Source organism: Helianthus annuus, chromosome 14 (assembly GCF_002127325.2).
Source record: "Helianthus annuus cultivar XRQ/B chromosome 14, HanXRQr2.0-SUNRISE, whole genome shotgun sequence".
Classification (NCBI taxonomy): Eukaryota; Viridiplantae; Streptophyta; class Magnoliopsida; order Asterales; family Asteraceae; genus Helianthus; species Helianthus annuus.
The window spans coordinates 139,165,674-139,178,638 of record NC_035446.2 but is presented as its reverse complement, the minus strand read 5'-3'; the positions used below and the strand labels follow the sequence as shown (position 1 = coordinate 139,178,638).

At 35.1% G+C, this 12,965-nt stretch overlaps 1 protein-coding gene across 1 annotated transcript; it reads left to right on the top strand.

The window, feature by feature from the left end:
- The first annotated feature begins 8,118 nt into the window (after nt 1-8,118).
- On the top strand, nt 8,119-11,981 carry LOC110903916 (protein NRT1/ PTR FAMILY 5.8). Its single transcript, XM_022149713.2, has 4 exons — nt 8,119-8,276; nt 8,361-8,578; nt 8,709-9,199; nt 10,954-11,981. Exons 1-4 carry the CDS (start codon nt 8,222-8,224, stop codon nt 11,750-11,752), a joined length of 1,563 nt encoding a protein of 520 aa, XP_022005405.1. The 5' UTR covers nt 8,119-8,221; the 3' UTR covers nt 11,753-11,981.
- Nucleotides 11,982-12,965: the final 984 nt, after the last annotated feature.

Below are 12,965 nucleotides of genomic sequence, written 5' to 3'. Positions count from 1 at the left end.
TTCATTAGATATCTTGTTGATATGCATGATTCCGTTAAATGCACATATGTTGACCATTATGCCCAAAGGTCTAAAAATCATGATTTTTGAAAAATAAAAGGGGTAGACATGTTAGATACTGAAATATAAACTTGTTCCCAAAATTTGACATCAGTTTGAAGTCCAGATTAAGAGTTATGCTCATTAGCGTAATTAGAAGCCTTCTTAGTGAATAATTAGCGTAATTAACGCATAGCCTATCTAAACTTAGATTTTATATAAAAACTTTATACCCACTGTCATATAATAATATTTTGGGAATTTTAAAGATTTTTATTTATTTTTAGAATGAGCATAACTAGAGGTTTAAGCTTAATTCGGCTTATGCCGGTTTTGCCCTTTTCGGCCATAGAATGAATTTTACAAAACCTTTTGACCCCAAACTTTTTCCTACTGATTTATTATGCTAAATATATTATTTTGAGCCTTCTGGAATTATAAAAATATCAGCTTTTCTTTTAAAACCCGGATATGGCCCCAAATCGCCTTTTCAGGCATTTTTACGACATAGTATATGTCAAAATTAGTTTTTATATAAAAGGTCTAATACCTACTGATATATTTTATAACAATTTATATTATAACAGTAAACCCGAGTTAGAAACTCAGATTCCCAGTTTTGAGCCTTTAAGCTTATGTGAAATTACTAAAATGCCCTTTTGGAACATAAGATGGTTGTAATCAATAAAATTCACATATATATGATACCCTACTGTTATAACATGATAAACTAAGTATAATTACTGATTTATTCAGATATAAGACTCAGAATCTTAGTTTAACTCTTTTATACCCTTTAAAATGACCAAAATGCCCTTATAAAGCGTAAATTGAATTTAAAACCATTTGGGGTATAATTGGACATACCTTACTGATATTACAACACATTTGGTGCATATAATCTCAGGAAACTTGCATATGACTTATATGGTTACTCGTTACGCACTTTCGCGTTCGGATCGGCTTATGTGACTAGTTCACGCATATTAGCCGAAACGGGTCAAATCGTATCATCTTAGTCTCTAAAACCAGAATGTGTTTAGTTTACCCATATTATACAAGTATCCAAGCTTGTAGGGTCTAAGTCACATTCCTTCCAGGTTTTCGCATTCCTCGCGATTAAACCATATTTTATTCTTCAAAACTAACCGGTCTAAGCTTAGGCTATGTTAAAAGACCCGTTAGGATTCTAATAGGTTATATTAAACCTTCGTTCCAGAATAGGAGCCCCGTAAAAGACACTTGCATTTTTGCTTTTGTGGTTTATACTTGCTCAGGTAAATACTTTTAACTTATTTTCCCTATACGGGCTTGGGGGTACGGTATATAAAATACCGCTTGGTCGGGCAATTGACCCCAACTCATTAGTAGTTGGGTACTATCAATGTGACCCGTTTGAAAACTTGGTTTTGTTTGTTTTTACGCCTTTGGGAGCTTATTGACCATGTCCCGGATATCCTTGGCATCATTTTTGGCCACGACCTTGACACCCGGGTGTAGGCGTACACCCGGTATTATGTCCATTATTAAGGTATAAACGTTGGCTTCCCGCCGCGGACTTATACTAAGTGGTGAGTCAATTAACCTTAAACCCGACACGACTCGGGCGACTGAACGCACAACAAACATATAAATCTTTTACAAGTTTAACTTTGATTAATTATTCCCAAGTTATAAAATGTTTTGTGCCTTGAGCATTTAAATCAATTTTTAAAACCCTTTTCAAAATGAGTCAGTTAATTTGTATTTACCAGTGTAAACTGACGTATTTTCCCCAAAAAGATTAAGTGCAGGTGCTATACGAAATAGGCTGGTCTCTCCTTAGCGTCATAGAGTCTCGCAAGCTTTGGGATGCATTTATCTGTTGAACAATTTTCTCCTTTTATTCCGATCCGCCTGTGAATCTATTTCGACTACTTGTGATACTTAAATATTACATTTGATGGTTGAAATAAATCTATTTCTTTTGCTTCCGCTGTGCATTATAATTTGTGTTGTTTGACTATGATGATATCAACTACGTCACGATACTCCCCCACCGGGCCCACTGGTGACACGTGGAAATTCGGGGTGTGACACAAATGTTTAGTTTAGTACCTTACAAACATTGTTCCGACTCGTTGACATGTTTAAAATTATCATTCTAACAATTATATAATTGCTTATTTTATTATAAAACTTAATTCCATTAATTCTATCATGTTTCATATGATCATTCCAACAATTTTCATTATATATAACTAATGATATAACATCAAATTTCAAAATTCCCAACTTTACCCAAGAACACTAAAACCCAAATTTCAATTTAGTGATAAAAGTCATTTCATGTGATACCAAATCGTAATACTTCTTAATTCCAGAAAGATCATCAAAAACTTAGAGCAAGTCTTGTTAGCCTAACGACGAAGAAGTGGATAATAACCAAGCATACCAAGGAATTGTTGATGAATTAAACAACAAACATGATCACACTGTAAAAAAATGCACCTGTTAACACAAAAGCAACCTTAAGTTTAAAAAATTCTCAATAAAAACAAAGAGATCTAGGCATTCTTGCACTCTGTGTACCTTTGTTCCAGCTATAATCATTCTCCACCAGAACGTACCACTTGGTTCAAATGGACGGTGCTTCACAAACGCCCTTTCTCCAACCACAGGACCTATAAAATTCAAGTCCATTATCGCTTCATTTTAAGCACTAATTAACCATTCAATCGATTAACTACTCAACCAGGACCTCTAGGAATCCGTTATTGGATATGGTGGTGAATAATCAATACCTACCGTATTGTTGCCGATATATATGAACATGTCACATGCACGGTGAGGACTGGTGGTAAGAGCAAGTGGAATCTGATTAGGAGAAGTTGTCGAAACCCTAATCATCGCCTTCCTCAGCCGCCACGCCGTGTTTATGATGATGACAACCTATAAAAAAATTAGTTAATAATGCTAAATCTGTAACTAAAATACACTTCATAAGGTAGCATGCTAAAAATTTAGTTAATAATGCTAACTAAAAGTTCTAAATACTCCGGCTTCATATATAAGAGCAAAACATTACCTGCTAAAAATTTCTGTTGTAACCCCTATTTGAGATACAAACCAATATCCCCATGAGATCCGTCGTCTCAATTAGTGTTTTTAAATCCCTTAGCAACTGTATTGATGAACTGCATTCAAGATTTGAAAAAAAAACCACAGTGTCAGCAACATCTAATTTCAATAGTTTTGAAGAAATGATGGATTTAATTTGTGGAAAATTAAACCAACCTAGTGCAGATAATGTGGACAAAAATTGGGGATTAAGAACACCACACATAAGGTGACTTCAATTCATCATAAAGAATCAAATAACATTAAAAAAAATTTCACAATTGCCTATTTGTGACATGCCGGCTGACAAAATGACGTGTTGGGCTGGCTGCAACCTTCTCCAACTTAGCACCTGATTCGCCCTCTGCAAGCTTCTCCAACTTAGCACCAACCAAACGCCGTTTATCAACACCTCCAGCTTTCAACTCATATATCACCTAAAAACAAACAAACAAACAAACAAACAATTGAATTGAATTGAAGGAAACAAAACAACAAAAGTAAAAACCTAAATTAAATAATAGTAACAATAAGTAATAATCAATCAATCATTCACCAGGCGGTGTTCCCAATTCCAAACTGAAACGTGATCAGATGCATCGGCGATTACAAGCCACGGATGCATAGGATGCAATTGGATCTTCACGATCTTGTCATTCGTCGGCCGAATTGCTTTCAACCGCAACATTTTAACCCTAATTTGCGTGTGGTCTAGAATTGCAGGCTACTGGTTAGTGTTTTGAGTATATAAATCTAGAAAATTAGGCATCATTTCTGGAATTCAAATCTAAATTAGCAATCTGAAGAAGATCAATACAAAATAACAAAAGTAATAGACTAATCTGTCAATTCGAATAATTTCAAATCTTCAATACATGAAATAATCGAATATAATACATGTCAATAGTTGTAACTTGTATTGCTGTAATATTGTAACTCTATACAAGTAAATGGTAACAAAAAAAAACCCTAAGAGGTTCAAGAAAGGGGATCGCAGGCTTGAACGAAAGAAAAAGATGGAGCAGGTTAGAGCTCCGGTCCTAACGATACTGAAACTGGTGAAATTGTGAAAAAGTAAGGAAACTTATCCCAATTGCCTATTTGTGACGTGCCGGCTGAGAAGATGACGTCGCCGAAGAAGTCCGGACGGTGGTCGCAGAACGGTGGTCACCGACCCTTGAGCCGGCACCGTCTTCACGTGCCAGGAACCTGTCAGCGGAGACACTTCCTGCTCTCGATTTCTCTTCTGTAGTTTTTCTCTGTTAATGTACTCTCTCTTTCTCTGGCTTCTTTGATGGTGGGGAATGAAAAAGACACGTGTGTGTACTAAATAAACCCATCCACCAATAAAGCATGTTGTACAACCAAACATAGCAAAAAAAACCAAATAAGCACAACTTACAACTCTCATTGCACAAGAATGTTGAAAATTAGAGTATTATATAATTGTTGCTTATTTATAGTAATAAAATACATTTATTTCATAAATATAAAAACAATTAAATCCTCAAATCCAAGTGGATGCAATTTAGTGAATTTAGTCTCAGGTGGCACAACAAATTGGCAGTGGACACGCGATGGACTTGTTCTAGATGCGTGGAAGTTCCTCGACCATTCCACTGTCCACGTGGGATTTGCATGCACCGAACCCATGCATTCAATGTTTCACTTTACCACCCTCTACATTCATTTTTGTCTACTTGTCTCCCTTGTTTTTATACATATAAAAAACCACATCATGTTAGTTTTACTGTTAAAAAAACTGTTTACTTTCAATTAATAGCATTTCTCAAATGAGATCGTGATTTAGACAGACAGATGGAAAACGTGTAGGCTGCATAATATTGTTATACATATACGGAAGGAATTCAATGTGTGTAATAAATTTCACTTGCATAATCGTTAGGGGTGTAAACAAGCTTAGAGGCTCGAGAGCTACTCGTGATCGGCTCGGTTAAAAGCTCGAACGAGTCGAGCCTTAACGAGCTCGAGCCTGAAATAGAGCTCGTTTAGTTATCGAGCCCGAACGCGAGCCTGAAATACAAAGCTCGTTTAGGCTCGCGAGCCCAAACGAGCCTAAAAAGAATTTTAGTTTTTTATATATATAATATAATAATGATGATGATAACATTGGTGAGCCGAGCTCGAGCCGAGCTTTTAGCTCATTTGAGGTTGTTCTCGAAATAACTCGAGCCGAGCTCGAGCTTTGGGTTTTACTCGCGAGCCGAGCTCGAGCTCAGAGAAGTAGGCTCGAACCGAGCCGAGCTCGAGCTCGAGCTTCATAAAAACATAACGAGCCGAGCTCGAGCCTAGTCGGGCTCGGGCTCGGCTCGGCTCGTTTACATCCCTAGTAATCGTCTTGTGTATCAAAGTTAAACAAGGAGTTGCGGTTCTCTAAATAAATTGGTTATGTATTGAATGACACTTAATATATATTTATACTAGGTTAGAACCCCGTGTATTACACGGGTTGAATAAATATAATTTTATATATTAAGTAATATAATAGTTATATCTTTTAAAAACTCGTGTACTGCACAATTTAAATAAACACATGTCTTACACGAATAATGTAATCGTTAACATATTTAGTCATCAAGATGTGTTTTCTAACAAAATGAACTTTGAGATATTATTTACTTATTGTAACATCTCACTTTATTTTTTATTAGGTTAGAGAGTTCAGAGTTGTGTATTACATGGTTTATAACATTTTACTTTGTTTTTTATTTATTATTAGGTTAGAAACTTACGTATTACCTGATGTTGGATAATTAGCAGAGAAAAAATAAAAGAAATATTTTAGTAAAAAATATTAAATATATAAGAGATAAGCTGGATATTAGGATTTAATATTATTATTTTATTGGAGTGTAAAACGGGGTAATGGGATCCTTTATTAGAAGTAGGATTCTAAATATACCACATGTATAAAAAATACATATGTTCTACATGTATCGAATAAATCCTTTTAACGAAACAGTTGATTAAAATAAATATTTTCATTTTTATATGTGATTATCAGTTATCCTTGTCCTTATCATCAAAATATAAAAACAATTACAACTACCAAGAGTAAATTGCCATTTTAGTCCATGAGGTTTGTTTCAAATTGCCATTTTAGTCAAAATAGTTTTTTTCTCCTCCGGGTCCCTGACTTTTCCATTTTCTTGTCATTTTGATCGCATTGCCTAACTCAGTCTAAAAATCTGGTTATAACCAGGGGTATTTTTGGTATAACTGTTGTGTAGTGATAACCAGAGGTAGTTTACAACATAATTTATAAACCTCATAATAGTTTAATGCCAAAAATACCTCTGATTATAACCTTCTTTCTAGACTAAGTTAGACAATGTGATCAAAATGGCAAGAAAAAGGAAAAGTCAGGGACCTAGAGGAGAAAAAAACTATTTGGACTAAAATGACAATTTGGACAAAAACTCAGGGACTAAAATGACAATTTACTCAAACTACCAATTATATAAAATCTTTATCTTTATAAATATTTAAAACGCTATTATATTTTAACTAATATATGATTATAATAATTAATATATTATTATCAGTTATCTTTGTCTTTATCATTAAAATCTCTTCTACAAATTTTAAATTTAATACTATCAATAATTGAATTTCCATAATAAATATTTAGAAAAATAATTAAGAACGCCTCATAGAGCGCCATGTGTCCCAAACATGGTTTCTTTTATTATATAGTATAGATATGCATGTAATTAAGATACTATAATTAAGCGATTATTTTCATACGGAACATACGTATTTATGTTAATTTTTTGGTTCTTTACTATACATTATATATATGCATGAAATAAGAGGCTATAAATTATAATAAATTACAATATCAAATTCATACGGAAAAACAAGTATTTTATACGTACACTAATCCTTGTACAAGGAGTCACGCTTTGTGTCAACGTTTGGCATTTTACAATACTTACCACACCTTAAATACTTTAACGGTTAAATGGATCATCATATCTATCCATTGACAGCTATGTTCCACAATTAATCTCACATTTCCTAAAGCCCTGCTTTCTACATCTTTTCCGAAAGCAGTATTATACGTAACACAATATTAGTTTGTATAAGCATGCTTTTAATCATGTGATCATTTTATCCAAAATCGTCATAATCATGCTTTTAAACTCCTCAGTGTTCACGAGTTTTGAGAAATAGATGGTCTTACTTCTTAATTTCTTATAATTATTACAAACGTCTATGGGATTCATTTTTGCCAAAAAAAAAAAAAAAAAATGAAGGAAAATAGTAACGAACGGCCAGGTTGGGTTGATCAGAAACTTAATATAGATCATTTTAATATAACTCTTAACATATTATTAGGGACTGTTTGGCAAATTTTAAATGAGTAAGTGATGAATCAGTAAGAAATCTTAATCATTAAATGCTGAATCAGTAAGAGATCTGAATCATTAAGAGCCAGTATAATGTTTAACCAATTAGAGGCAAATGTTTAACCAATTCAGATAAGATGTCTTAACCATAGTATAACGCTTAACCATTCAAAAGCAAATGTCCGAATCACTCAGACATCTGCTTGCGAAACAAACAGTCTGAACCATTAAGTTCTAAACCAGTAAAATGTCTGAACCATTAAGAGACGTGTTAAAAGCTAAATTAAGAGACGTGTTAAGAGCTAAACAAACAGCCTCTTAGTTTTGTTATACTAGTATTAGCAAAATCATGTACCGTTATTAAACCAGTCAACTAATCAAAGTATCAAACTATTCAGTTATTCCCGAAACATAACTATCTAGGATGGTGAACACTAGGGGCAGAGCAGAGGTTGTTTGTTTCAGAACAAAATCGATCACATTAATCTGACATTTTCCTGTCGTATAGGCCTTGTGACGACACTTTCAACTGACCAGATTACCATCTTTTTTTCTTCATCTTTTTTGCCTTTAATTTTGTTAGTGATTTGCCAAGTGTTCCATTACTTAAAAAACTTTAGCGTCTCCAACAACATTAAATTTCAAGCAATCGTGCCTTGCCTATCTCTCCAATCACCTCCAATTACAAACATTGATATCCATCTCAACAAATGGCCGGAGTTAAAAGATTTCGGGCACTCAACAAACCATGTGTTCTTCTTATAGGTATCTATCAATCATTTTCCTGTTTTCACCACCCACATGTTGATTAATTATTATTGTTTCTGATTTCCCTTTGGTTATCGATAGTGATCGCTGGGATCGAACGCTTCGTGTTTAAAGGCGTGGGGTCGAATCTGGTCATCTACCTCACGGAAGTGATGCAGATGACCAGCTCGTCCGCCGCCCAAACCGTCAACGGCTGGACCGGTTTTACATCAATGGTGCCGTTACTTGTCGCGCCGCTAGTCGACTCGTATTGGAACCGTTACTCCACCATTTTAGCTTCCTCTTGCATCTATCTCATTGTACGTATCAACAGCTCAGCCCAACTCAGCACAGTTTCATTAACTATAATCGAATTTTATTCTAAGTTTCTAAAGGGTGTTTCATGTTTGGATTGATTATTATTATTTTTTTTTTGGTGTTAACTTTTAGGGGCTTTTGGCGTTAACATCAACAGCATTAAACAAAACAAACTCCTCGTCCTCATCGTTATCATTGTATATTTCACTTTATTTAATTTCGTTAGGCATAGGCGGGTACAACCCGTCATTGCAGGCGTTCGGGGCGGATCAAATCGACACTGAGGATGAGCTTCCAACAACAAAAACCGATACCAGTCCCGACAAAAAAAGTATGTTTTTTCAATGGTGGTATTTTGGTATATGTAGTGGCAGTCTTTTAGGCGTGTCAATCATGCCGAATATTCAAGACTCGGTGGGTTGGGGTTTGGGGTTTGCGGTGCCCGCCATGGCTATGGCGGTGTCGATGATCGTGTTTTCTTGCGGCAGCCGGTTTTACTCGTATGATAATGATCGGAACAATGACGTTAAATCAGTGGAGAAAGTTGTTCAGGCTGTTAAAAGTTGTGTATCTAAATTTATCCATTTGAAAAATGAGGAGAAAGCCAACATTGTGGAGCTAGAGTAAGTGCTTTATGATTCATTTTCAACTTATATATTTCATTTTGGTTGTAGCTTTTGCAAGCTTCCTTTTCCCAAAACCGAAAAATTGTACAACTTTAAAAAATTATTGAGTTGAATATCATTTTAGTTCATGTGGTTTAAACTGTTTTATCACTTTAGTTCAAATGTTTGAAATGTTGTCATTTTAGTTCAAATAGTTTCAAACATTGTCATTTTAGTCCACTAGGTTAACTCCATCCCTTTATTCTATTAACTCAATTCGGTCATTTTATATGTAATTCTATTAACTAGAAGGCCAATTCGACCATATAAAATGATCAGATTACCCTTCTAGCTAACAGAAAAAATGGACGGAGTTACCTCAGTGGACTAAGATGACAACGCTTTAAACTATTTAGACTAAAATAGCAACATTTCAAACCTTTGGACTAAACTGACAAAATAACCCAAATCATATAGAATAAAATGACAATTTAAATCATTTTTTTTAACTCTTGCAATGATGAAAGCTATTACATTAATGAAGTTGCAATAACGGGTTTCAAAAATATTGTTTTGTGGTTTTATTAAATGAAAAATACAAGTTTCGTCCTTCACTAATGTCAATTTTACATTTTTTGCCCCTTAAACTTACTTTCTCAGTTTTGTTTTGTTTTAGTAAACTCTTAGTGTAGTCTATTGTTTTTTAAAGATATTGTAGATGGGGTTGCTAATTATTGATTCCTAATTTCCTTAAAACCGTTGTTTCCAACCACGGATTCATTATTGTTGCCATGTCTCATAAGTTTACCTTGTATAACACGATTTGACTAGACTAAAATCCGGGGTTTGCAACCCGGTTTCACTTTTTAGCATCGATTTGATAGCTTAAGGTCAGGGACACAAATTTGTCACAAACATGAGTACGCTTTTACCTTATATTGACACGCGGTCATAAAAATACAATTTCAAGAAATTATGAATTTATGGTTAGCAACCCCGGTTACAATATTTAAAAAAGAAACACATTAGTTTTAATAATGTTTTAACAAATTATATTATTATCAGTGGCGAAGTTTGAGATTTCCGACTAGGGGGTCGAAAACGTATATATCTAAAAATTCTCTACGAAAACTACATATAGGGCACTAATGAGCGAAAAATACCGGGGTCCCCCAACCCACCCACCCACCCACAAAGCTGAGCCAGATTATTATCATTATTATTATTATTATTATTAATTAATTAATTAATTATTTAATTAATTAACTTTAACTATATATTAATTACCAAATTTACCCCCCCCACACACACACACACAATCACTATTCATTTTCCTAATATTAAAATCCTTAAGCTTTCATCTTCTACAATTTTGTGATTTTGTCACAATTTTTTTACTTTTAATCCCTTTACTTTTCATCTTCTACAAATTTATCACAAACATTTTTCATTTTTAACCTCAACACCTTTTCAATTTTAACTTTATTCCCCTATGCTTTTCATATTTTACAAATTTGTCGTTTGAAGTTTCGGTCTAAAATTTGCGAGTTAACACGTTGCAATGCGAGTGTGTTGTTCAACATTTTTACGTCTATTTTGTCGTGGTTTAACAGCGACATAGTTATTCTTTTCTATGTTTTACTTTCGATTTAATTTTTGTAAGTTAACACGCCTTAACGCGCATGCATGGTTCAATGTTTTATGTTACTTTTTGTTCGGTTTAACGGCCCCGCTACAAAACGCAGGTCCTAAATACTAGTTATTTTTTCCAGGCTCGAAGACAAACCACTATGCATAAAAGGAGAAAACGAAACCGAATGTTTAGCTGACCAAAAGTCAACCAACAACAACAGTAACCACCTGGTCAAAATCTTAAAAGTCGTCATCGAACTCTTACCAATCTGGACAACATTACTCATGTTCGCCGTCATATTCCAACAACCAGCAACCTTCTTCATCAAACAAGGCATGTCAATGAAGAGAAACATAGGACACACCTACAAAATCCCACCAGCCACCCTCCAAAGCGCCATCACAATATCCATAGTCCTCCTCATGCCATTCTACGACACCATCTTCATCCCCTTCACTCGCCTCATTTTGCGCAACGAAAATGGGATCACAACAATGCAACGTATCGCCATCGGCATGTTCCTTTCGGTTATCGCAATGATATTCGCAGCCACCGTGGAAATGAAGAGGCTCCAATATTCGGAACTTGAGACGTTGAGTATATTCTGGCTCTTGCCGCAATACGTGTTGTTGGGTATTTCAGATATTTTTACCGTGGTGGGAATGCAGGAGTTTTTTTACAGCGCAGTGCCGGAGGGGATGCGGACAATGGGTATAGCGTTGTATACAAGTGTGTTTGGTGTAGGGAGTTTTCTGAGTGCGTTTTTGGTGTTTTTGGTTGAGTATTTTACGACTTCTGAAGGGGGAAAGGGGAACTGGTTTGCGGATGATATGAGGGAAGCACGGCTTGATAATTATTATTGGCTGTTGGCGGGTACGAGTACGTTGAGTTTGGTTGTGTTTGTTGTGCTTTGTACATTTCAAAAGACAAGACAATGAACATTGGTTCTAGGTTTAAGGTTTATAGGTTTTGGAAGGGGGAAACTTGGATGTTAACAAAGTGATTTAGCGGTTTGGGTTTACGTGTGGTGTACATATCGTCGTTTTCTTTGGGTTCGGATGTTTTCTGATATATAGATACGTAAAGATGTTTGGTTTTCGTTTTCTTGGATAAGAGTTTTTGATTTTGAATTGTAACGTTTGAAATTGAAACTTAACATTATGTTTATAGGTGTTGTACAACTCAGAAAACCCGAAATTTGACTCGTATTCGTCTTCGGGTTTCGAATATTCGAATCAGGTCATTATCTGGACCGGATTCCGAATTCAGTTTTTGAATTTGAATCAAAGAATTTCAAAAGGAAGCAGTCTCGATTAGCCGAATTCTATTATTATTGTACAATATGTGTCATGTGTGTTGTGAACACTTTATATGTGGGTTAATACAATTTACTTGGGCTTATAAATAGTCAACAGGGCTAACTCAACTGTGGGCTTAGTAGTAGCACTAGCATTAGCCGGTTCTCTCAAATGAACTAACCAAAGTAAAATCTTCAATCAAATGATCAAATCTAACTTAAATAGCATGAAAAGTTGAAAACCAAGGCTATCCAATATGCAAGCGGTACGAAGGAGCGAGGAGCTGAGTTGGCAGCACGGGGCAACGGGGAACACCACGCCACACCCTTCATTTCCTAAAAAATGCGCTCCATTCAATTACTCTTCTCCACTCTCCATGTGACACCTCATACTATCATTTAGTACTATCACTGTTAATTTATTTTTTATTTTCTAATAACATTTTATATTTCATTTAATTTGTTTTTTTCTCTAATAACTTGTGCTTGTTAATCTTAAGAAAAAAACTAGATGCACAACAGTGGTTCTTGTCAGAGTTTTTTCGTGGAACAAATCAATGTTTGGGTGTGGGATAACCATTTAAACCCGCAAATGGTCCGTAGGAAATTGGCATGAGTTTTTCATTTAACCCATAAGCATTCCAAGTTTCTAATCATGACTGATGATACAAAGAAACCAAACAAATAGTGGTAATTCCCCGGGTACCTGACTACGTGGTCTCCTCTCATGAGAATGATGTCCTAAACAACCCCTTTTTTTGATCGACCCATTTTGACCTGTAACCCGACCCAACCCACCCATTTTGCCAGGTGTAATTCTAATTTTGGGTTTCATCATGTGGGTTTGGTTAACC

Bases quoted from the DNA above. Each gene is read 5' to 3' on its own strand.
- LOC110903916 (XM_022149713.2), top strand. From the start codon at position 8,222: ATGGCCGGAGTTAAAAGATTTCGGGCACTCAACAAACCATGTGTTCTT. The intron at 8,579-8,708 runs GTACGTATCAAC...GTTAACTTTTAG, and splicing joins CCTCTTGCATCTATCTCATT to GGGCTTTTGGCGTTAACATC. The intron at 9,200-10,953 runs GTAAGTGCTTTA...TATTTTTTCCAG, and splicing joins GCCAACATTGTGGAGCTAGA to GCTCGAAGACAAACCACTAT.